This window comes from Anolis sagrei, chromosome 1, assembly GCF_037176765.1.
Source record: "Anolis sagrei isolate rAnoSag1 chromosome 1, rAnoSag1.mat, whole genome shotgun sequence".
NCBI lineage: Eukaryota > Metazoa > Chordata > Lepidosauria > Squamata > Dactyloidae > Anolis > Anolis sagrei.
Genome location: NC_090021.1, coordinates 247,974,885 through 248,001,492, shown reverse-complemented (window position 1 = coordinate 248,001,492; position 26,608 = coordinate 247,974,885). Strand labels below are relative to the sequence as shown.

Here is a 26,608-nt window from a genome sequence, read left to right as displayed (position 1 = left end):
AGGGGGAAAACACCTTAGGATGCTTCATGCAGAGCCAATATCCTAAATGACATTCATATTCTTAAAATCTGTCATTCAGACTCTTAAAAATTATCACAATGAACACAAAGCTAGTATTAAGCAGGTACAATTCTTCATGCCATATTTCCCATATTAAACAATACATTTTCTAGCAACTTACTGATGACAACAGTCTCAAAATTATATAACTAAGCCTGAAACTGGACTGAAATGGATTTAAGGCTCTCTTCATGTGGGGCATTTTGCCCCATTTTGCCACTTTTATTTATGGCAAGGATGGGGCCTGTCGTGTGCCTTCACACAATGCACGGCAGGCCCCACCCACATACTTCTCAAAGTGGAAGGGAAGCGCTGAAAGGTGCTTTCTCCTCCACTATGGGGAGAAAAGTATAATTTTCCTCTCCTTTTTGCCATATGATGGCAGAAAAGGCGGTGGGGCAACACGCATTGTTGCCCTTTCTGACATCTGATGGGAACAGGGTGCCAACGCACTCTGTTCTGACCGCACTGTGTGATGGAGGAAGGAGGGAGGGCATGCAAGGTGCCACAAGCAGCCCTGTGTGCCTTCCTTTTTGTAGAGCAATAGCACAGTGTGATAGGGCTGTGCAAAGAGGTTGACAATTCAGTTCATCCATAAATATCAAGGGTTGTGAGGCTACAATGCACTCTAGAACTCAAGTTAAAAAAAGGGATATTGGAGATTGGACAATACAGTAGTCTTGGGGGTGGCTGTTTTCAATAAAGAGCTCACTAGAGATTTTAAAGGCAGGACACAATTCTACTTCCTTTACTCATTTAGCCAGTGTCCACTGGCCATTCTCTACTTTCTTTATGCATTTAATCAGAGTCCTTTTGGCCATGTTTGTAAGCAGATAAGGGTTCTAGCAAGTCTGAGGTGGTTATCGTGTCTCCAAAAATTCTGCCCACAACCTCAGGCTGCAGAAATTGAATCATGTCCAGTAACACAGGACAACAGGACATAAGGGGACATTCACTGCATCAGTATCAGCCACAGTATCCAGTTTTGTTTGCAAAATGTCACACCAGGTTTTAATAGCAGGCTGTCAAGTGGCCTGCTATATCCTCTTTTGGAGAAAAGTGTAGAAGGTAACTTGAGATGTGCAGTTAAAACAGTGGCAGAGAAGTAAAATTCATTTGCTATATACCACATAGGGGTGAAACGGGCCTTAATTTATCTTGGGTTGGACTTGTTTTTTCACTTGCTATCAATACTTTAGTTTCCACCCCACTCATTTCCTCATGGCCAACTCCCCTATAAACCAGGAAGCTTGCTTGGCTGCTCTCTATGGGTGGTGATGCCAAGAGTGATTGTGTCCACTGTCATATCCATTTCTTTATTTTAATGTCCAACCAGGACTTTGGCAGATTAAATTACCAAGCAAGAACAAAATTCCTAAGATAATGACAAATCCATTTGGACCCACCAGTCTTTTGGGGCTGTGTATCTTAATTGCCCCATCACTGCAAAGGCTCCAAGAGTAAATCTAAACCCCACTAGGTAGCAATGTGCTCATGACTATGAAACATTTCTCCATTTTGTAATCACCTTCAGCCCGCCCAGCACTCAAAAGCATGTCTACAGTATAGTCTACAGCAGGCATCCTCAAACTGTGGCCCTCCAGCCTTTTGGGCCTCCAACTCCCAGAAGCCCTAATGAGCTTGTTCAATTGTCAGGAATTCTGGGAGTTGAAGGCTCAAACAGCTGGAGGGCCACAGTTTGAGGATGCCTGGTCTACAGGAGAGCATGGAAGAGCTCCCTCTATCAGCTCCAGCTCCTCATGCGGAGACAAGAGAGAAGCCTCCCACAAGGATGATAAAACACCAAAGCATCCAGGTGTCCCCTGGGCAACATCCTTGCCGACGGCCAATTCTCTCACACCAGAAGCGACTTGCAGTTTCTCAAGTCGCTCCTGACATGACAAAAAAAAAGCATGGGTGGAGCCAGATACCAATTGGAACAAACCCACGGTCATCACAGAGGAGATGAAGCCCTGACATGTGTCTCACATAATGGCCCCAGTAAGAATGCTGAAATTTTAGCACCTGAAACCAAAGGGACTCTAGCACAACTTCCAAGACTAGTTCTGCCAGCAAAGAGAACGAGACTGTAGAACAGCAGAATTCCTATTCTGTTCGAGACACCTGTTCTCAAACACATACAAATGTAAAAAATAAACCCTTTAGTGCTGCTCTAAAGCAAGTATTTTTAAAATACATGTTGAACTTGAAACTGAGTTAAAGACATTAGAATTAGAAATTATTATGTAAAATCAAGCTCCCTTTACTACTCTTAACCATAACCACCAAGGGATAGCTTTCACAGTTAAATTTCTTATCAGAACTAACACTGCGGCATGTCTCTGCCCCTGTAATAGCTTCAACCCTTTTGACTAGAAATACTTTGAACTATCTCAGATTCCTTTTGCCCATTCCATTGCTTTTCTTATGGCATGGATATTACACTGTCTTGGTGAGCAGTTGTGAGCTAAATGTTATGCAAGGCGGGTAGATGAAGGACTTAAATAGGGTTTTTGTGATTTTAAAAGCTGCTGGACTAGAAGATCATATTGTTAGATGAGTGCCCTTACTCTGCTAGTGTGAAGAGGAATGGCATTTTATTATTTTAACAATGACATACAAGCTTTTAAAATGGTAGACATCTGGGGAGACTACTTGAGCTGTGTGTCACTAACTACATCACTAAAATCCTTATATTAGAACCCCATGACTTTATCCATATGAAGACAATACATCTACGTCCCATCTCGAAGCTTAAGATCTTCTGGGGAGGCCCTGCTCTCGACCCCGCCACTGTCACAAGCGAGGCTGGCAGGGATGAGGAGCAGGGCCTTCTCAGTGGTGGCCCCCCACCTGTGGAACTCACTCCCCAGGGAGATTAGATCGTCATCTTCCCTTTTGGCGTTTAGAAAAAAACTGAAGACCTGGATCTGGGATCAAGCCTTTGGTCATTCTGACAGCTAAGTGAAGGAGCTGATGATAGACAAGGACAAATGGAATGGAATGGATATAAGGACTCTGAACCCTGAGCATGAGACTGTTTTATTATTTTTATTATGTACTGATGTTTTTAATTAATTGTTGAATTGTTTGTATTTGTATTGCTTGTGATTTGTCTTGGGCATCTAATTGTGCCCCCACTGTAAGCCGCCCTGAGTCCCCCCCCCCCCCCCGGGTTGAGAAGGGCGGGGTATAAGTAAATGAAATAAAATAAATAAATATATAAATAAATACAGTGTGGAATGAGATGCTCAGAGTTTGAACAAGTATTTGTGTAACGAAGTAGTAATGAAGGTTTAATTTATAATATCTGTGTAGTAATGACAACTGCCTAAACAAAAATCTGACTGCTATTCCAAGCTAGAATAGATTCAGTAAATTAATTGAAATTACATAAGGACTGACTTACCAAGTTCCTACAGATTCAAATATGCTCTAATTAAGATTGGCACATTCATTTTGGCCTATAAATCCTTTCTTATTAGAGTTGAATTGTCTTATAATTTTCCCCCTGCTAGTTTCATAATGGAAGATTATAATATATAACAACATGCATTATATAAATAAATATTTTATATACTAAAATACACGTGACATACCAATGAGCTGCCTGATGTAGATGATATTTTGCTGACCTGAGATGTATTTCTTGCAACCTAAATGACAATACATTCCATGCTGGTTATGATAGTCAATAATTATATTCTGGAGAACTATCTAATGCACATAGGTCAAATGCCTATTAGGTGGTTAAGCTATTTTAATTATTAATGGTTATATACTGTATATAATCTAAGATGTTATTTAAAATAACATTCTGAGTCGTTGTGTGTCTTAAAGTCATTTCCAATTTATGGTGGCCCAAAAGCAATCCTATCACAGAGCTTTCTGGAGCTGAGAGTGCGTGACTTGCCAAGGGTCACCCAATGGGTTTTCATGGCTGAGTGGGGATTTGAACCCTGGACTTCAGAGTTATAGCTCAGCACTCAAACCACTATGCTATGCTGGTTATCCCAGAGTGACTTAAAATAAACAAATTAATTAAAAATATCATACTTTTGTATTGAGAAAGAACTAGCTTTAAAATCCTTGTCAACAAAAATGGAAAAAAGGGAAATTCATTTTTTCAACAATAAGAAACCAAAGTTGCAGTTGGATGGTCTTGGACAGCTTGTAGGAGCAGTCCAGATGTTTTACACTGTGAGTAACACAGACCACTCACTAAGAAAATTGCTATTGCATGATAGAGCAGATTTACTGGTAGGAAACATGCCACTAAGAAAACTGGCATTATCATCTCTGAGTATTCCTTGTCTAAGAAAACCCCATGAAATGCATGGAGTTATTATAAATCAACTTGAAGGCACATAAACAGACACAGACGTGAAGCAAACAAAGAGCCAGTGCCTGGTTTTCAACTGCCATGCGCATTTGATAAAGTTGCTTTTTTGTGGATAAAAGAGTTTAACCAGGAAAAAAATCCCACATGCTCAATAAAATAATATGATCTATTTCCATGCAGCACAAAAATATTTTACATAGTATGCAAATGCACACACCAGAAAAAGAAAGTAAAGACTTGGTAAACTATAACTATGAATTTCTCTTTTAATTTGGAGATCGGGAGAATGCAAAAATAAAATATCAAGCAAAATAGAATATACATTTTTCCTTTTGATAATTTCAAGCAACAGCACATGCAAAATATATGCCAATCCAGATTGTACCTTTGGACTGGATAAGTAGGACTGCTGATCACTGGTCTGAGAACCAATGGGAGCAAAACTCCTTCCTTTGTAATTTTTCACTTCCCAGTCAGGTACTGACTCTGCTGGCAAAGCAGTCTGATAGCTGTGGCTGCTTATTCTTTCTTCCAAATGAGTGGGCAATGGATGGAAAGTCAGAGGGGGAGGAGGGTATGATGGAGGAGAAGGGGGTGGTGACAGAGGAGGTGGTGGGACATGTCCCCAAGAAGAAGATGATGATGGTGATGTTGCCCAATTAGCTGCAGAGGACACTGGAGCTGGTCCTCGAACAGCTGGGACATTTGGTCCAGAAAGTGGATAAGCCACCGATGATACGGGTGCTATGTGGGGCAAAGGATGTGGTGGAAGCGGTGCTGGACGCTTTGGAGGCTTGCCAACATCATCTAAGTTGATATCATCAAGGTCAGTGGTGTGAAGTTGCAAGCCACCAGCAAACCTCTGTACAGATGTAGCAGGAGGAGAAACAGAAGGACGTACACCTGTTGTCTAATATAACAATAGAGATCAATTTTAAAGTAGATCCTGCTTTTGAATTTTTGAATGTTTGAGTAGATTCTCACTAAAGTGAACCACACAATGTCACAGACAGCTAGAAAACCCTATATATTGAATATCTTTTGCATAACTTAACTATCTCAAGCTGGCATTCATATTAGAAGAACCAAATAAACATGAAAAGGAAAAATCGCATAACCTATAACAGAGAAAAGTCATTTTAAGCAGCTAATTGTAATCTGCAGAAACAAGATGAAAACAAATAGCTAGATTTGCAACCAGAATTTCTGGTATGATCAATATTGCTCAGGACTTCATAATATTTCTTTAAGCAAATATTAAAGCAATATATAGTTTTCATTTACTTAATTCAGGGAAACATGCAGGGAGCTTCTGCTAGCTCGGATGTTTTAATTGTTCTCATTGATTCCCCCCATTTTCTTAAAAGTACATCTAAGTATTACCTATGTGAATTCGATTACAATAAAAGTAGGAGAACCAAAGAGGATACTGTTAACTTATCAAAGGCCTTCCTATATGGATACACATTATAAATATCACAGAAGGTAGATCACAGCATTATTTTACCTCGGGAGAATCATTCTCCACAGAGGAGATTTGTTCTAAACGTGTCTGACAAAGCTTTTCCACCCAATGTTGAATCTTTTCCGATTCCTCTAAATCTTCTCGTTCAGTTTCAGATACCTAAGTCATATCACAGTTGCAGAATAAATGGAAGAGTACAGTTATACACACAAAATTAAAGAAGCCACTGTTTAAAAATGTTCAAAAAATCCGATATTGTCAAGAAGATCAACTTCTTTGAACTGTGGACATGGAGCTACCATGGTTTACCAAAACGACCAGTGAATGAGTCCAATGCAAACCAAGCTTGAACTCACATTAGAAGTAAAGATGACTAAAGATGACTATTCTGCTTTTGACATAACCATGAAATGATATGACTCATTATAAAAGACTATAATGCTCATTAAGGTAGTAGGAAAATAGAGAAAATATGTTAGAGGTGTGTTGACTCAATCTACTAAACCATGGTCTGAGTTTGAAAGGCCCAGTAGAGCTGTTGATAACCAAGACTCTTGGAGGTCTCCCATTTAAAGGTTGAGCTTCAAATGGCAATAAGTTTATATCTCAAAGAAAAAGCACAATCTTAGCATATATCCCTGTCATTATAATCTCAAATGCAAACATTTTTTGAACCAGAAAGCAAACTTAAGTCCAGTTGCCTTTTGATGAATATTCTCACATGAAATTTTTGGGGAATGTTCCATTAACCCCACTAACAAGAGTTTGGGCCCTTCCACACAGTCCTATATCCCAGAATATCAAGACAGAGAATTCTACAATATCTGCTTTGAACTGGGTTATCTGAGTCCACACTGTGATATATTCCAGTTCAAAGCAGATAATGTGGGTTTTTCTGCCTTGATATTCTGGGATATAGGGCTGTGTGGAAGGGCCCTTACTTTAACTGCTTTGCAGAAATCAAGTGAGTTAACATTTCTTAATTAAAAAACTCTGAAATGTCTGTTTTGGGATACTATCACATTGTCAACAGTTCAGATTATCTTAATCTAAAATATAAAATAAATGAATTAGGTTGACAGGGATAAAATAAATTAAGGCTCCAATCTCTAAAGAACTGGAAACAAAACCAAAAACTTCAAGATTTGTTTAAAATCTGTTGAGAATCTTAAAAGCATTGTAGTATCCAACTTAGAGGTTATAGTTGTTCTAGTAATATATTTTATGACTAACCAATTAGCTTTGCCTTGAAGTATGTTAAAAGGAAAACAGCAAAATGAACAAAACAGCTTGCATTCACACATATATTAATTTTGCCAGTCAGATGACTCTAAAGGCCACGAAGTTTCACAATCATGCACTTTGTGTTTGTACACATAACATAAACTGCCATTAACATAAGATAACACAGTTTTGTTTGTAGTACTGCATTACAAATCAAACACAGATTGCCAATATAGGGCTTTCAGACTGGAAGGACTGTTTTGCAATCCACTTAGATTCTTTTATATTCAAACGTCATGGGAAAATTTGAAATTTGAATATATTAACATCTATTTGCATGTGCACATTCCCAAATGGTATTCATATTTAATTTCTTTCCTCCACGGGGAAAAAAAGTGAGGATAGAGGCATCCAAAAGAGCAGAAACTACACACTGAGTTACAGATGACACAGACCATACCTCTTGCACAAGTCGGTTGATTTTCAGCTGTTTTTCTCTTTCCAACTTCTCTTCTTTTTCCTTGAGAAGTTTTAGTTCAAACTCCAGTTGCATTTTGCTCTTTTTCTGTTCACTGAGGCTGTCATTTTTGGATTTCTTTCTGTCTTTCCCTTTCTGGATGATTTATTATGATTATTGCATATTTGAACACGTGTGTACACTCACTTTACAGAGACTGCTGCCCCTGTAAAGTTTAACTCCTCTGAGACTATTAATACATGAGCACTTGCTTTAGAAAACTGTAGCAGTGGATACCCACATGTAACCATGACATGTGTTTGCTGGGGTATGGCATGAATAAGGAACAACTTCGTAATAAATGTCATTAACCTTATTAAGAGAGCCAGATATATCAGAGAAAAGTTGTTGGACCTCTTTGATACACATAAACATATGTCAGGGAATATCTTAAAAGTCACTACAATCCATTTTCTTTGAGGCTGAGATCACTGATAAATCCAGATCAAGGGGAAATTCTGAACCATAGGTTTCCAATGATGAAAAGGACAAATTTATTCTTATTTACTTCCATTGTATACTTGTGTATGTACCTTACTAGATTGTTCTTAGAAGAATGGAAATATATTTTTCACAACAATCTAGCATAGAATATAAATGTGTTAAACGTAGATTTACTTGAAAACATCACCATTAGTAAAACAATACCATAATGCCTGGTCTCTACAACTGAAATGCCAGTTTAGAACATTGCTCTTACACAATGGGTGCTCATATATGTAGTCACACTAATATTTTCATTTGCAAGAAAAGAATTTTGTATTTCATACATTCAAATTCAATGCAGAATAAAAAAGCAAGCAACTGCAATGGGAAAAAACACCCCTATTTCAATCCACACTGGAAAACTAAGTTGTTTCTTTGGAATTTCATTAAGCTACTAAAACACTGATGTTTCAGAAAAAAAGAGATGTTAGTGGGCTTTAGAAGATTGTATGTTTTAAAATAGATTGGTTCCTTAGGATCACCTGCTTTTACACAAGAGAAAAATGTTTGCTTCTGATGTACAAACAAAATTGCTTCAAGGCTACTGGATTAAGGCTAAGAAGACAGTATGTTTTCCAGACAAAAGGCCTTGTGAGTGACTGTAGCCATTGTAAGCAAACTGTAAATGTCATTGTTATCCACTGCAGGTATAAGCAAAGCAAAGGCTCAAGATAGCAGCTTAAGGAAAATCCAAGACTGAAGAAAACAAGGTAGAAGATCATTTAGGGAAGAAAAAAAACTAGATCAACTGAGTAAAGGTAGGGATGGTAAATGCAGCTCCTGTAGATAATCAAGTAGCTTGGTAAGCCCATTTCACAAATCTCACTGTGCTGACTGGAGTCAGATATGGTACCAATTATTTGAAGAAGCACCTCTGTTCTTATCAGCCTGTCCAGGGACTAAGATCATCAGAGGTCTTTCTCTGCAGACTTTCTGTAAGGGACATATACCATTCCGTATGGAAGTGAGAAAACTTCTTTAGTATGGAATCCCTATTTCAGAACATGGTCCTTACATTCCCATAGGAGGCTTGCCAGTTGCAAGTAATACACTTGTTTTGGTAGCAGGTGCCAAAAGGAGCAGGGATTTGGAGAAGTGAGGGAGACAACAGTGCAAACTACTTTTGGATCTAAGACACTGTGACTTGTAAATAGAGCTCAACATGTAGATGTGGATTTTATTAGAGTGGTGGGAATCCAAGACTGAGGAAAACAAGGTAGAAGATCATTTAGGGAAAACAAACACTGCATTAAAATGCCCTTGTCACAGCAATCTTTCTTTACACTTCATCACACTCTGCAATCTTTGTACCTTGCGAATTGTGGGAAATTTTCCTTCATACCGATAAAACCATCCAAAATCTATAAATATACAAAGGTCAGAAACATGATGGAGAACAATACTTTACAGATATATACATCTGCATAGTTCCACGTTTAATACCAGTGATAAGAGGCATCCATTAATGGGCTCAGACCTTGCATATCATGCAGTACATCTTGCTACATTGAAGCCTGAACTATTTATGCTTAACAGGCAGATAATACAGTTGTTGTACCTGTTGACATATGAATACAACAATTTTGGCACAATTTTACCAACCAGGATCATTACAATGCAAGACCTCAGAAGCAGCTCCAAAGCTTCATAATTCATATATAGAGAGAAAGGATCAGAGCTGACCCTCAGTTTGGGAACAGGGAACCACACACATATATAAGATTATATGCTTGATCATACTGAGGTATAAATATTTGATAGTATTCCTGTACCTTTGTATTTTGTGAAATGAATAATAATAATAATAATAATAATAATAATGAGCTATGTACTCCCAGCTCAGCAGTGGTGTCACCGAGGTTGTTGTGGAAACTCCTGTTGTCACCCCATAGACATTTTCCAGCTAGGAGTGGAAAGGAGAATCCATCCTCTGTGTAGATTAATCTTCTGGCCATCCCGATCTACCCACATGACTTAGCACCACACAAAGGCACCAAATTCAGATGGGAGATTGCACATTTGTCATTTTCGTGTCCTCCCTTCTAATAGTGCCACCCAGTGCGGTTGGCACTGCCTCTCTGCACTTCTCTAGTGATGCCATTGCAACTCAGACTGATCCAAGCATATACTCAGTACTTTTGGAAAAACAAAAGCAAAACATTATCTGAAATTGATTTTGAAACATTAAATCATTTATTCAGAATTCAAAGAAACCTTGTTAGTGTCAAATATTAGCATATTCAGTGATTATTTCATCACATACTAAATTTCTGTCCTTAATTTGATTTTACATAAATCAAAATACAGGATGTTTCAAAAGTGTTCATACATAGGAAAAAAACCTGCAGAATGCTGCTGTCAACATGTAGAGACTGTTTTGTAAATTTTTGTAATGCTTATTTTGTTAATAAAGGTACATTTAGTTACAATTTCCCATTTCCCCTATGTATGTCAACTTTTGGAACACTCTGTATATTAAGGAGAGAAAAATATATTGTATAAGTAGATATATAGCTGACTGCACAGTCTATATATTGCAGACCTCTTCAAGAATATATCTGCACTGGATACAATGGGATTAATGTAACCGAATTAAACTTCTGCTGGTTCTAGATGAGCATCATAATGCGACTTTATGTTCTCCTTTCCATAATGTATCTTATTGTGCTACTTTCCATATTGCATCCTATAATTACCATATTTACATATATAATTTGCTAGGTAATATTCAAGAAGAAGAGCAAAGTTCAGAGGTTAGCTATGTTCCTGCTTGTGCATTATTCCAGGGAATTAATCCAGCAAAGTGAACTGTGAAGACAACCTGAATTCTTCAGCATCCTCAGCCTGTTTCCAAGAGCAAAATGAGCCAATCCCTGATAACTGTTCTGATTTCCAATACTAAAAACAGGACACATGGAAGCCCTTTACTGACCTAATTATGTAGCTTTTATTGTTGTGGCAAAAAAGAAATGGCCAAGGCCAGGCCTGTAGCCAGGATTTTGATTCTGGGGGCAAGGGGGAGGGGGAGGGGGGCTGAGTCTGAGTGAAAGAGGGTCTAGCAAACCTTTTGTATTGTTACTCCAATACCCCCATGCATATGGAATATATTGAGCATGGTGATCAGATCATGATATGAATAAACATAACAGTTTAAATAATGCACCAGTAAGGCCTTCTCACGGACCACCATGAGAATTTGGGGGGGGGGGGGCTGAAGCCCCTCAACCCCCCTCCCCCCCCCCCCCGGCTACATGCCTGGCCAAGGCAATCCTCCCTAGTTATTGGAAATGCATAGCAATAGTTCCTTTAATAATGAAAGAATGATGGAACAATGAAGATGGGAATAGCCCAGGGAATCATTAAGACTGACTGTCAGGAGGAAGAGCAGTGTAGGAAGTAGCAAAGTCAAGATAGGAAGCCAAGGTGTTACAGCAAACCTGTTGACTCTCTTTCAACTTCATTCCAGTCAAATCATCATCTGCTGCAGGCTGGTCAAGGGGGTTATCATCTAAATCTACTAGAGAAACAAAGAAGAAAAGAAACAAGGAGACGGGAAAGAAAGTAATGATAATATTTTGGCCTTTTTTATTTGCTTACTGAAAATAATTAATTTTGTCCACTTTGTTTGGAGAACTGAAGCTAAATGCTGTTGTGTAGGCATGCCAGATGTCAAGTATGGCCAACAGTTAATGGGTTATTTTGAATGAAACAATTTCTGTGAGCAGAACCAAAGTGGGAGTGCATTCCCTTTACCACATGTATTTCCATATGCACCTTCAACACTTGCTCACAGGAAACCTTCTGAGAAGGTCTTTATTTTTTGTAAGACAGATAGCTGCAGGAAAATGAGATGTAAAAAGTTTCCATTGATTAATAGATGTTGCATAGTGAAAGATTGGATTTAGGCCAATATCAGAAGAGCATCATTTTCCATTACTTCAACTACTTTTCCTTTTTTATTCATCTAGAAACTCAGGTGGCTATTTGTAATCATAACTGAAAAGGGGAAGAAGAAAGTAGGAAGGAGCTGTAGCCTCTGCATATCTTTGCATCATTCCCGTACACTGCTCTAACACCTCAAACAGTCCTGGTATTCAGTGGAGATCATTGGTTATTTCACAAGGACATTTTGCTAGTAATAAGGAGATATGACAATTGTGAGAAGAACAGTTTGTTAGCAAGTGTCCTAGTGTAGCACACCTACTGTGGGAACAATGGAGAGAACATTGTTGTAACAAGGAAGGAAATTGTGTGTATATAACACAGCAATCCAATATATTGAAATAAAATGTCAGCTAGAAGCCACAGCATAGCAGTTTATATCTCGGGACAGCCAAGCAACCAAGCAGTATATATTTCTTGAAGTATTTCTCATTGGGAGAATAACAGAGTTGCACTTTTCCTATCTAAATTCATTGTTATCTTCCCTTTCCTTGAAGACTCTGCTGGGTCAGTAGTATTTAATCAAGTTAATAGAAAGGGGGGAAATCAATAACTACACCAACAATCCATTACCACAGTTCAAAGGCATTAGCTTGCTATCCAACAGATGTTCAAGATAACTGCTGTGTTTCATGGTGGAGATAACGATCTCTGGGATGAAAGCCATTACTTACGTCTATGTTTAGGGCGAGGGGGAGGATGTACATCTGCAACGACAGTTTTAGCTGGTTTGGGGGGTTCTTTATGGCCCCAGTCTTCTTCCCACTGCTTTTTAAATCTCTCCTCTTCTGCCTTTATCCTGCAAAGGAGCAAAATATCATTTATTTGGATGTCCTGGCCTGTAGGGAATATACCCTTCTTACTCAAGTTTAGCCTGGGGCTGATGAGTGCTTGGAAAGATACAGCATGAGAGTGCCCCCAGACATGTCATTATGGGTTCAATTACAGAATAAAAATGACCTAGATGCATTAAATACATAAAACTGAGATTGTTTATTTTACTTTTCTAAACAGAATGTACAGGAAGTCCCCAAGTTACAAACATCTGACTTTTAAAGAAGCAGGTGAGACAACAGAAAGTGAATGAAATCTACCCCTTGGAATGGAAATTCACTCCTGAAAGAGTAATCATGGGGGGAAAGTGTCTCCACTAAAACTTTATCACAATCTTTGTTTCCACAGTAAGCCAAATTGTTCAAAATCTAATTATTGCAGGGAAGGAAATTGAGGTTATATCTTCTGAACAGGGACACAGTCAGCAAAACAAACACCACAGGAGAGTTGACTATCCTCTATGCTATCCAAAGCTTGCACACACACACACACACACACACACACACACACACACACATTTGGCTGACATTACAATAAAAATGTACCTGTGCCAACTTACAAACAAACTCAACTTAAGGACAAACCTACAAAACCTATCTTGTTCCTAACTTGGGGACTGCCTGTATATTTTTTAAAAAGTGACACAGCCAGCCAAGCACTCCAAAAACCAATTTATTTCAATCAAAAGCATGTTGACAATGCATTTAACTGTCCTGCTATTATAAATGGGATTTAAACACTTCTAAACTTTTGCTGAATGTAAGACTGTCACTGAAGTCACAAAAATGATCCCAGTACAGCTGTTTTGCTTGGTGTTTTGTTAAGAGAATGAACCCAATACTCCTCCCATAAAAGGGAACATTTTAAGGTGAACATTTTAGATCAGAGATGAGGGGACTTAAGACTCTCTGTAAATTGTTGGAGTGCATTTCTACTATGCTGCCTAAAGTTTATGGGAGTGGGGGTACCATAAATCAACAGGGAAATTAAAAACACATACATACACAATGCACCATTATCTGGGGGGTCACACATTTCCTATCTATTTCATTGAATGGTATTCATTGCCCCTTCATTTCATTGAATAGTATTATGTTTGACTCTTTTCTCAACTCAACCCTTCATCTTCTGTCCCTAGGCTACTGTTGGAAAGGTATTTCAAACTCTTCTAATGCTAAGGCATGACATCTGGCCTGATTCAACTTCCACTCTTCACACAAGGACCCCATCCAGTTAACTCCAGTTGGAACTGTTAACTCTAGTTGGATCATTAATATATGCTACTATTTAATATCTCACTATTTATGTATTAGGTAAAGGTAAAGATTTCCCCTGACGTTAAGTCTAGTTTTGTCCAACTCTGGTGTGTGTGTGTGTGTGTGCTCATCTCCATTTCTAGGCCAAAGAGCCGGCGTTGTCTGTAGACACCTCCAAGGCCATGTGGCCAGCATGACTGCATAAAGCGCCGTTACCTTTCCATTGAAGTGGTATCTATTGATCTACTCACATTTGCATGTTTTCAAACTGCTAGGTTGGCATAAGCTGGACCTAACAGCGGGAGCTCACCTCGCTGCCTGGATTTGAACCGCCAATCTTTTAGTCAACAAGTTCAGCAGCTCAGTAGTTTAACCTGCTGCACCACCAGGGGGCCATTTTTGTTTTAGCCTACTATTATTACACAGAGCACCTTTGAAGTTCTGCATTTTAAATGTGGTCCAAGTATAGTCAAAATATAGAATATACTATTATCCACTGTTTCAAGAATCTCTATTTGTGTGTCTTGTGTGCCTCATATGGATATGGAGGCTGTACTGCAGCTATGAAATTATCACAATGAGAGGAGGAGAGAGGCATGAAGCAGCAATCAAAAAATGACATAACTGTTCAATTTCTTTACGATATCTTTCTTCTTCTTCAGCAGCCTTCTTTGCAATTTCCATTTTTCGCCTTAAGATAAAATAATATAAACAGTCAGGAAATGGCTAATATAATAACATATAATCCTTAACGAAGGACATGGGCATTCAGCAATGGAAAGATTAGGGATAAGGTTATACACCTCAATATGTTCCAGTATTTTTTAAATTCAATACTAACAACATGCACATGTGAAATTAAACAACCAGGCCAGGTGAGATTTGCATAAGTAACCCCCCACCCCTCCCAAAAAAGAAAACACCTCACACCGTGCCTTTTTTTGAATTTTCTAATGATCACATAAAATCTTCTTCCATGGTACTTTTTCTTTCAATAGCCTCAAATATTCTTATGCTTTCCATTTGGGTGGCTGAACATATGTTGGGGGGTTGGAGAGGCAGGGTCTCTGTTTTACTGTTCATGCCTGCCCACTAAGGGATCCTGGAGACAGGATTTGGTAATGTGGCCTGTGGTAGGCAAGACAGAGTCACTGTAATATTCTGAAACCTCCAAAAGAAAACAAAGTTGAGTAAGAAGTTCTGATAGTAAGAAGCGTCAGCAATAGTGCTTTGTGTTACAGTAAAATTAGACTCTTACAGTTTCTCTTTCTCTTGCTGTTCTTTCAGGATTTTATTGGTTTCTAGTGCAAGGCGCTTCTGACGCAACAGCTCTTGACGCTCCATCTCACGATTATACTCCTCCCTCTGCCTCTCTTCTTCAGTCATAAACAACTCCTTCCCCTAAATGTTATGCATATTATTTAAAACACGTGTCAAAATACTTTTGCTAGGAAATGTTCATAGGGGTAAAATTCAAAGACACAGCCATATAAGTATGAAAAATCAATGCACAAAGATCTTGCAGCAGCTTTGAAATTGAGAGAAAGAATGTATTGTCGAAGGCTTTCATGGCTGGAATCACTAGGTTCCTGTGGGTTTTTTCGGGCTATAGGGCCATGTTCTAGAGGCATTTCTCCTGACGTTTCGCCTGCATCTATGGCAAGCATCCTCAGAGGTAGTGAGGTCTGTTGGAATTAGGACAATGGGTTTATATATCTGTGGAATGGCTGGGGTGGGGCCTCTCAACAAAACATTTTCCCAGGCTCAGCCAGGCCTTCAAATGCTAATGAAGGTGATCAGTTGAAACATTCACATCTAGCTCCAGCAGAGAAGAGCTCTTGGCCCCACCCCAGCCATTCCACAGATATATAAACCCATTGTGCCACAACAGATATATAAACCCATTGGTGCCACGACAAATTTCTATGTATTTCTATTTACTGAGTCATTGCCGTTAAAGTGGTGTTATACTGTTATCATTCCGCAGTGTGGCTACCTCCTCAGATTCATGGAGTTACGTGCCAATTAATGTTTGCCAAGGAACAAACATTAATAGGTAGAGTGTATGTGTGAATAGCTATAAGAGTGGTTCTCAACCTGTGAGTCCCCAGATGTTTTGGCCTTCAACTCCCAGAAATCCCAACATCTTGTAAACTGGCTAAGATTTCTGGGAGTTGTAGGTCAAAACACCTGGGGACCCACAGGTTGAGAACCACTGAGCTATAAGAATGCAAAACATATGGTTATGATGATGGACTAATAAGTTCTGTTTTAATGATGGTTGTTATGGGATAAAGGCAAGAGGAAAGGTTTTGCCTAAAGCCAAGACCAGTAGATAACCATACAGGTGATGGAGGGAGTTATTGAAATATAGTGTGATCCTGGCTGGGAACCAGAAAGGAGATGTGGTAAATTGGTGATAAGACTGGGGTGTTAACTAATGTGAAAATATGTGTAGACTGGAAATAATTGTGTCATTTTAGCAGAGTGTCGATAGACTGAAATTTGTGGATATATTCAAATCCCATACTCTCCTATATTTCTTTCAGTTTCTTTTGTTTGTTTATTGTCATGTCTAAATCAGAAATGGAATGCCCAATAGGTCTGAAATATTCTGCAACTGACCTCATAATAGCAGTCACTGAACAAAAAACCTACAAACCAGTTGTTCCAGTCAACCAGCTCAGGTAAAGTATTAGTGAAAGATAACATTCTGATATTTACAAGTCACTTAACAGTATGTAATTGGACTTGAACCAGGATTAGAAAAATACAATAATACTTGGATTAGGAGCCTCTCTCTTAGCCCCATTTTCAGTTTTCACTGACTTCAGTGGGCTTCCTGCCAGCACACATGCTTTGAGGATGTGTACTGTGGCTTTCTAGATTTTCACAAGACCTTCCGTTTGCTAGGACATTAATACTTACAGCTCCTGCTACAACAGAGATAGTCAGAGTTTGACTACTTTTCAATACTTTCACAGCCTGGGAAAAATGAGAAAAAGAGAGGAAAGAAAAATGGTATTTTAATCTAGATATTGTAAATACGTGTAGCTGCCAGAATGCAAACAGTATAGTTATAGTGGAGGCCTGTCCTTTTCAAGATGCCATCTGGTAGTAGACAAAAGAAGCAGAGTTTATACAGATGGCTCCCATAGTGACCCAACTGACTTTTAAGGACTGTCTCCAATCGTTCTGTATTTTGTCCACTTGCCCTTGTGGGCTGCACATGTACTTTGATGTATGTTATTTTACAGATGACAAAATGGCAGTTACTGCCTGGATATGACAGACAAGCAATGATATTACACCACTATAACATTCTCGGTGCCTTATCAATGCTAGCACAATGGCCTAAGCTCTGAAGTTGGGGAAAAATAAGATTATTCAAACCCTATGCAAAAGCAACTGCACAAGAAAGCAAGACTTTTAACAACCTGGAAGACCCGATGTGTGTTGTCCCTTGTTTTATAAATGGGATGTTAAAATGTTCTCTTTCTGGAACTTATTCATTTGAGCAATGCTGTTCTAAGAATAAATTATTACACTGAATCTATATCTTTCTGTTTAACTCTTTCTTTGGTGAATCCAGAAATGTGAGTGGAATGTTTTATCTCCCTTCTCTTTTATTACAAAAAATGTGTAGAAATTATCCACCATCACTTATTAAACTTTATGTAAACTTTCTTTTGTTCCACCCACAGAGAAAACATTCAGTTGCCAACTTTACAACCAGAAATAATTTAGTGCACATGAAATAATTATTGTATATTCCATTGATATATTTATTCTATATCCAAGCACTTCCGGACAATGACTATGTCCTCAGATCAGGTGATTTAAAATGTGTTTTTAATGTTATATTGCTTTTAAATTTTATTTTAATGTGCATGTCTAATGTTTATTGTTCATTGATGGCATCAAATTGCTGCTGATTGTAAGGCCACTCTGAGACCCCTTTGTGGTTGAGAAGGAAGGGCGGGATGTAAATATAATAAATAAACAAATAAATATATAAATAGTGTAAAAAAACTCAATTTCATATAATTTAAATGGGAAACATACTGCATTATTGAACAAATTAAAACAAGTCCAAACAGTTAAAACTATGCATGGATACAAGGTGGCTATACCTATGACCCCTGTACCCATGGGTCTGGACCCTTGGTTTTACCTACCCACAACCAGTAAAATATGTCCTTCCCAGGAATTTTTGAGGTCTTCCAGCATGTTTCTATGGTACACTTTTGCCACAGATCACTATAACTTGCAGTGGCAAATTCCAAGAGAGAAGTTTTCTAGGTTTTCCAGCATGACTCCATGATAATATCCACTGGAAGTTATTCATTTCAGTAGGGTTTGTTATTATTCATATTTTCCTGTTTAACTGTAAGTTCAGGAACATATCCTTGCACATATGGTGGTTGCATTGTTTACACCAACAAAGTTTTAATTAAAAAATCATAGTTTAACTTCGTACCAATTGAGCCTCTAAGGGGAGGGAATTTCATACCCAAGGAGTCACAATAGAGGACAGAGCTACTGTGTTCCCATGAGCAGCAGGCTGAACGAATTGAAATGGAGTGTCCTGGGAATGGGCTTCAGGAAGCTTTAGATCTACCAGATCCATAGCCTTGGGTATCCCTCAAGAGGCAGTTCCATCATCTACAGTAATTTGGATATATGTAGATTTTAACAAAACTCCAGAAAATCCTACATTGCCATGAAAATGGGAGATCTATTCTACTAATTTTCCTTATTTCACAGGAGCAGAAAATCTTTGCATTTATTTATTTGCCATACTTGTACTCCACCCTTCTCTACCCTGACAGGCTGTGATGCATTCGAATGTGGTGGTTCATCTACTCTTCTGCCTACACAGGATTATTATAGCCATGTCATGCCCAACCTCAAAATATCATGACAAAACCATGGACACTCCTTTTGAATAATTAATTGCACATAAGATTGTTATTTATAAGTCTCAGTTCTATCTCACAAAAGTGTTTTTGTATTTTCATAGCTGGACCACTTTAGATACTTCAGGCAACTAGTAGCATACTGAGCCATGTTTGTCTTGTTGAGATCTATGTTATTCTCATATATGCTAGGGTTACAATAACAATACAGATAAAATTAATAGCATTTTTCTCCTTCCCCCATATATTTAAAATGGAATCCACTAAAATATAAACAAATTATCTGGTTCAAAGTCTAATATGTTTAGCAGAAGTTAAACTCCATTTCAGTACTTCTTGATCAATAGTTGACATAAAACTATGAAATCAGCAGTATGGAAGCTACAACAGAATGTTAATTAATAATTTATACTTTATCTGCACAGGAATACGGAACTCATTTACCTCTTTGTGATCTATTTTGGAAAAGTCCATTCCATTTACTTCAACGATCTGATCCCCAACCTAAAACAAGGCAAGTAAACAAAATATTTGAAATGGTAAAATATATGTCTCAGGTAGGCTACAGTTTCCAGTTGTGAAATATTTCATGAAATTAGACCACTTTAGAGCAATTTATTTGCCGATAAAGGTAGTATTTATAGGTATAGTATATCCTTAAACTTTGGCGAGGCATTCTTTATTTCAATTCCTCTATCATTAGTAAGTCATTAGAAGACCTTTCAAAATAAAAATTGTAATGTAACCCAATGGTGACATATATTTTTTTACTCACCTCTAATCCTACTTCTGCAGACAGAGAATTTGGCTTAATATTGCTTATGAAAATGCCTGGCTTTTGTGTAGGACCACTGGAAATACTGAAACAAGAAACAAAAGGAAATGACATCACACAATAGTACACTGCAAAAATCCCTTTAACCATCTTTACGTATACTTAGCTGAAACATTGTGGTGAAGGGGTTGTCCAGTTAGACATGTCAGAATGCACAACATTTATCATGTGCTAAATTAAAACTAGATAAGGGACAGAGTTGTGGCACAGATAGCTGGGAGCCAGCTGCATTAAATCAGTACTGACTTACTGACTGAGAGGTTATGACTTTGAAGACAGCCTGGGTTGGAGTGAGTCTGTGACCATTAGTCTAGCTTGCTGTCGACCTATGCAGCCCAAAAGACAGTTGCATCTGTCAAGTAGAAAATTTAGGTACCGCTTTATGAAGGGTGGCTAATTTAACTAATTTACAATGCTATAAAACCTTCCAGCAGTGTGCAGAAGAATGAGGAAGTGCTCCATCAAAGGACTCGGTATCACAAATGTAAGATGAAGCGTCAGGTCCCCCTGTGGCCAGAATTGAGCCGGAATCAAGCATACCCTCATGAAACGGGAAAAAACTGGAATGTTAAAATTGCCTCTGTGCATAGTAATCTACCTTGAGTCCCCTGTGGGGTGAGAAGGGCTGAATATAAATACTGTAAATAAATAAATAAATAAATAAATGAATAAATAAATAAGAATCTGGACGTCCCTCTATTCATGTGTTTGTGTGTGTGTGTGGGGGGGGGGGGGGGAAGCAGACAGAGGAAAATTTCCTGTTGATGGTTCTCAGGGTTGTTTTTTTTTTTTAAACAACAATCCCATGACATTTCCCTTTTCATGGAACATCTAAAGGCAATTCCCAGCACAACAGAAATATTTTATTAGTGCCCAGAGGTTGCTTTTCTTTTTAAAAAAATCCAGGACACATCACAGCAAAAATTCTTTTTTAATAGACACAATTCTCTGCTTTGGATTAAAGGGCTTTTTGTTGGGTGAGAGGTGGAGCACACCTTTAAAAATGAAGGCATGCACATTCAGGTCTCCAGAGCCAATCGTGAGCAAAAATATTGAAATAAAGAAATTATTGCTTATAGCATTATGAAATCTGAACATTTATTGGCCAAATTGTCTATCTGGTTTCTTCATCCTTTCTACTGGTTCTAGTGGTCTAGATGGACTAAAAGTGCTTTCCCAAAGAGAGCTCACTTTTCCAATAGTCTGGATAGCCCCAAATTCATTGAAAAGAGTAAGAACCGCCTTAGTTGCTCTGGAAAGAAAATTAGTCCATGACAGAGCTAGTTGTCACTTCTTAGCAATGAGTTATTCCTTGTTCAATAATTCAGCATAAAAAAGCCTGCTGTGAACACCTGTGACTCAAAAAATGAAAGACTGAAATCCTTAAAATGGCCATTATGCTTGCAGTTTCCAATTGTTTCTTACTGTAGTCCGTTGTGACTGTCAAATTTGTAAACCAAGGATCCTGTCAAAATGTTCTTAAATTTTATTGACTAAAACTGGAAGGTAGAAAGCATGTTTAACTCTCTAACACTGAAATTGAACAAATGTCAAAGTTACTAACTTTGGGGAGAGAGTATTATATTTTCGTGCAATGGGAGGGAAGATAAATGGCAACTCACCTGCAGCCCATGCCCTTTGTACCAATCAAGCTAATGAAAACTTTCTTTTCTCTATGAATTTTTCCTGAAGATGATGCAAGTCCAGCAACACTGCTTTTACCTTCCTAAATGGGAAAAAAGGCCATCAAGGATGTCTTAAACTGTATTTCACTGGCTTCTTTTAATACACGGACGGGAAATTTCCCAGCCACATTTCTGCAGCTCCAACGCTCATAACAGTCCCTTAGGCCCCTCAACCCCCAATATTTTAGTTTTAGTATGATTTTCAGGGGGAAAAAACTGGTCTTGCAGATACAGAGTCATATCATGGAGGCAAATTACTTTTCCCATATCACACAAACATCTTTAAAAATAAATATAAACACATTGTTTATTGGGATGTGCATTCCATGTGTTTGGAGTAGTTTCATCTCAAGTATGTGTGCAGAAGATAGACTGCAGGCAGCCTTTATTATTCCTGGGAGTATTTTTATTCAATAATAAGTGAGGAGGCTCGACTAAGTGGAAGTCTTGGTTGCTCAATTTTCTCAGATCATTACAAAAGGAGCTTATGCTCCATCCCTCCCCTGCTTAACCTTTTGGGGCATGACCCCCTAATTTCAAGATCCATGTTAGGGAGCTAAAATTGTTCTCAACTTTCCAATTCTGGTTCCATGTGTAATGGCTATTTCTGCAACTTGATACTAGCAAAAGGATGGAAGCATATCCCTTATTCATTAGTGTTCAGTATTATCAGAATAGTTCCATATGACTTTTAAGATGCTACGACTGAGTACTGGAAATAGACTGTCATAGAAATAAATCACCAGAACTTCTGTAGGAACCCACTTATTTCCTATCAGGCATTTCACTATTCTTTTCCTGAAATGCATCTCATCAATACAGTTCTAACATGCTTACTAATACAATATCTAACAGTTGTTACAGAGAAGCTAAACAAAATAAACTGCAAGAAATAAATGCAATGCAACGTTCTATAATGAGCACAGATTTCACAATGGTATTTCAAGGCAGTAAAAAGGCATAAACTCAAAATGCTACCAGAGGAAACATTTCCCACCAGGTTTGATGCAACACAGTAAATTTTATCAAACCTGCATGGATTTCTTACCCCAGGATCTGATATAAACTGGTCCACAAATTGCCACTTGAGAGGTTCATTAGGAGAACTAGAGGAAAAGGTTAAATATTAAGATATAAACCATGGGAAGACAGTGGAAAAATACACTATGGATGCTTTTGTACCATAGCTCTATCTGACCTGGACTACAATTTGACTTATCATTTACAAAAAGACTGGGGTGTATTGTACTTGTTTCTCTATTGGGTAGATTGGTCACATTAAATAACTGGATCATCTACATTTTATACTGGCTTCACTGTGAGAAATGTGGTCCAATAACATGGAGACAAATGCTGGCAATACTCGTGTGTGTGTAGGGGGGGGGGGCAAATTAAGCTTGTTTTTCTTAACCTTTAAACTCTTTCTATTCGTCAGCAATCTAGGATCCAATGCACATGGCATTTTAAATATACACCAAGGAATTATATATATTTCTCTCCATTTCTTAAAGTAATCATGGTTCTTCCAATCTAGACTGGGATCCTAATGTAATGACTAGGGGATCTCTCCACTATCCCTATCTGATGTAGCCCATATCTGCAATATATATATTTCCAATATATATATATATATATATATATATATATCATGCATTTGAACATATTTCTATTTGTTAATATAATTTGTGAGTGAGGAGAGACTCATTGGGTCTATGGACAGAGTGGTCTTACACATTTCATTAAGGGCCATTCTACACATGGCTAAAAATTCATTTCACTAAGGGCACTTTTAAACATGGCAAAACTGTGGGTGGAATAAGGTAAACAGCTGAATAGCACGTGTTAAAAAGTATGCTTTAATTCTAATTCTGCCCTCAAAATGTGCAACTTCACATGACTGTATATCCCTACAGTCATGCAAAACACATGCTTCCCTTCCCTTCCCCCTGTGTGGACTGCTCCAGCACACATATGAGTTTTAAAAGCTTGAAACAGGTGATCAGCTGATGCGGTTGTCAAAAAATGGAGCCACGGATTCACAGGTGTCTCAAGGGAAGCACAATTAGAAAACAATTAGAACTCCCTTAAACCATTCCTGTCTTTTGATCTTTATAATATTAAACATGGCTTGAATTTAGAGTTGGGTGAGGAAAGAAAATAAGAAATCTGCTTGTGTTCACATTAAGATATTTGCATGTGTGCATATGAGGTCCATTGCATCTTGGAGAGATTTTTTTTTTAAAAAAAAACTTCTGCTGGATGTCTGTCTTCCATCTTGATCCACTTCAAAGGAAGATGTGAGGATGGTGAGGGAGCATTTCCTGGGATAGATAGGCCTGTGTGTGGACCTGCTGTCAGATCCCGGGATTTTCTGCCCCAGTTTTAAAATCTGCATTTTGGCGCTGTCTGGAAGCACCCTAAATTCTGGATCCACAGTGGGATGCTATAAAGTAAAAAATGAATAATTTATGTTTTTATTGAATGCTAGCTATATCTTTAAAGTAACTATTTAACAAAGACCTTGCTTTATATGGTATGGACATATGATGGATTTATCTACGTCTATCCCTATTATAATAAATAGAATCCAATACAGAGATCTGTGTGCTTATTATTGAAATCATATAGAAAAGGGCAGAGCAAAAGCACAATAATCTTTTCTGGTCTTCTGTTAAGAAGGCAGGTAGGCAAGTTGTGGCCAAATTTTTTCATATCTCTATCTTTTAGCTTTTTTTACATCTATTAAAAAGGAACTAACACATATTTTCCCTTCCAGCGGGAGAAAAAGGCATTATTCCTGCTCCAATTCTGTTCCATATGTTTATTTTTTGCACTCTCCTTTGTGGAGAAGATCCAGTTAATGTATGACTCATGGGAAATGTTTCCAGCATGCCAAAGTTTGTATTTTAAGAGCTCTGACAGTTGGCCTTATAGTTCTCTGATTGAAATTATGAGCATGTGATATGTCTAGCTTGCAATTTAAATGAACAAATTGGGCAGAAACGCTAATTTACAAATATATTACAAAGGAAAATGGAGAGTAATTCCAACTTGTCATCTTCTTGGTGATATTTTCAACTCAGTAATGTTCCAGGCTCTGGTTTTAAGTATCTGTAAATCATGCAGTTTTTGTGCTCTCCCTCTTTGCAGTCTCTAAGCAAAAAAGAACCTGAGCTTTGCCATAGCAATCACTATAAACCATCTATATTGCATATAAAATAAACATTTAATGGGAAGTCCATTACCTTTTGACAGGTATCATGCCAACATCTGCAATGAAATGCATGCTGTCAATAAATGCCATTTGCAGATGAATTTATTCAAATGATATTACAGCATGGAAATTGTAGCATATATCAAAGCAAATTTCTACTCACGTCGCACTTTTATAGACACTATTTTCTTTGTGCGAATAAGATTAATCACTTCTTCATGAGTACATGAAGAAATTGAGTATCCATTTATTCGGACAATCTCATCTCCAACCTTAAGAAAAAGGAACAATAAAAAGAGATGAAAATAGATGGCACACTTTATTGTAAATTAAACATTTGTAGGTGGCTACTTCTTTTGGAACAGAGATATGTTTTACTGTGAAAATGATTTGAAATTGCCTTTGAGGTATGAAAAAACTCACCTTTCAAACTGTAGGAAGCTATATTAATCACATGTATGTGCATTTTACAGGGCCAGCTGTAGTAGGAGGCAGAATGAGGCACTTGCCTCTCTCAGATGGAAAAGGTAGAAAGGGATAAAGGGTGGTGAAGGGGACGATTTGATGTGTCATGCACTCAGACCTGTATCTTATATGTTAACTTGTTTCGCCTTCACATGCAGCAAAGGATGCTGTCCAATCAATATTATTTAAGTGATTTTGAATTAACAGATCACAGCACAACTAGCAAAAACAAGCAAAGACCTGAAAGACTATTGAAGAAAGAAAAAGAAGAAAGTGCAAGACAGTGTTAAAACTATTATACATACTGGGTGTCAAATACACTAGGCATGCCAATGCATACTTGGCATCTGGTGTTAAAAATACACTTTTATGTTATTGTCATGTGCAGTGCATTGGGTAGAGAAACATGAAGTTGCTTTCTTGTATGAGAACTATCAATGAATAGACCTGGAACTCTGGATTATGATTTGGATTTGAGGACTTAGGCTTGGTAGTGTTGTAATATTTTAATGTCTAATATTTTAACGTATTTATAATTTCTTGTTGGTTTTTAAAATTTTTTATCTATTTTATTATGCTATAAACACAAATCGGTAAACCATATTCCAAGTGTTATAAGCATAAATCCCAAATAATTCAACAAATATTAATGGTGTTATGCTAATTTACACAGGTGTAGATTATATTTTTTCCCTCTCTCCCTCCCTCTCCCTCCCTCCCTCCTCAACCACAGTATGTTTCTACTAATCTTGCAGATCCAGCCACTGGTAAAGTCTTTGTATTTCTTCTTTGATGTGATCGTTGGCTCCTCCATTTTTCACCCAGATGAAGTAGACCTTCTATCTATTTGTAATGGCCTTTTGTTTGTCCATTCTTGTTGCTTGCTTAGTCTTAATTCCCATAATGTCTAACAACACTTGTTCATACATGTAATCATTCCAATTGCTTAACGACCATTTCAATCCATCTTTCCATCCTCTAGCGATCACCACTTGTGTTGCTCTTATTGTTACTTTAAATAATTCCTGGCAATGGATTTTTATACTCGGGTGTTCCAACACTCCCCATAGTAGCAAATCATTATTAATTTGAATTTTTATCTAGAATATCTCCTGAATTTTTCCTTGTATCATTTGCCAGATTTTTTTTATTTCAGAACACTCCCACAACATATGTGAATAAGTACCTTCTTTTTTTATTACAATGCCAATACTTCAAATTCTTTCCTTTTACCATATAAGCCAGTTGTTCAGGAGTTCTATACCATCTTAATACCATCTTTTTTCTAATTCGTTATATTTTTTATTTTATTTTATTCATGTTCCTTATTATTTCTTATATTTTTTGTGTCCTTAATGATTTGA

General features: G+C 37.8%; 1 protein-coding gene across 3 annotated transcripts in view; it reads right to left on the bottom strand.

The window, feature by feature from the left end:
* USH1C (USH1 protein network component harmonin) overlaps positions 1-26,608 on the bottom strand; it is an 81,317-nt gene that overhangs the window by 34,816 nt on the left and 19,893 nt on the right. The window contains exons 5-19 of one of the 3 annotated variants that reach the window (XM_060767888.2): positions 24,943-25,051; positions 24,811-24,835; positions 22,614-22,671; positions 21,503-21,606; positions 19,821-19,905; positions 19,490-19,549; positions 17,055-17,111; positions 15,385-15,527; positions 14,752-14,817; positions 12,711-12,835; positions 9,406-9,455; positions 7,552-7,704; positions 5,910-6,026; positions 4,788-5,312; positions 3,660-3,716 (exon numbers count right to left, since the gene is read on the bottom strand). In XM_060767888.2, the coding sequence (XP_060623871.2) occupies positions 3,660-3,716; positions 4,788-5,312; positions 5,910-6,026; positions 7,552-7,704; positions 9,406-9,455; positions 12,711-12,835; positions 14,752-14,817; positions 15,385-15,527; positions 17,055-17,111; positions 19,490-19,549; positions 19,821-19,905; positions 21,503-21,606; positions 22,614-22,671; positions 24,811-24,835; positions 24,943-25,051 (1,734 nt within the window). Of the gene's footprint in view, positions 1-3,659; positions 3,717-4,787; positions 5,313-5,909; positions 6,027-7,551; positions 7,705-9,405; positions 9,456-11,531; positions 11,612-12,710; positions 12,836-14,751; positions 14,818-15,384; positions 15,528-17,054; positions 17,112-19,489; positions 19,550-19,820; positions 19,906-21,502; positions 21,607-22,613; positions 22,672-24,810; positions 24,836-24,942; positions 25,052-26,608 lie in introns of all 3 variants that reach the window. The other 2 variants (XM_060767859.2, XM_060767869.2) reach the window with 2 other exon arrangements.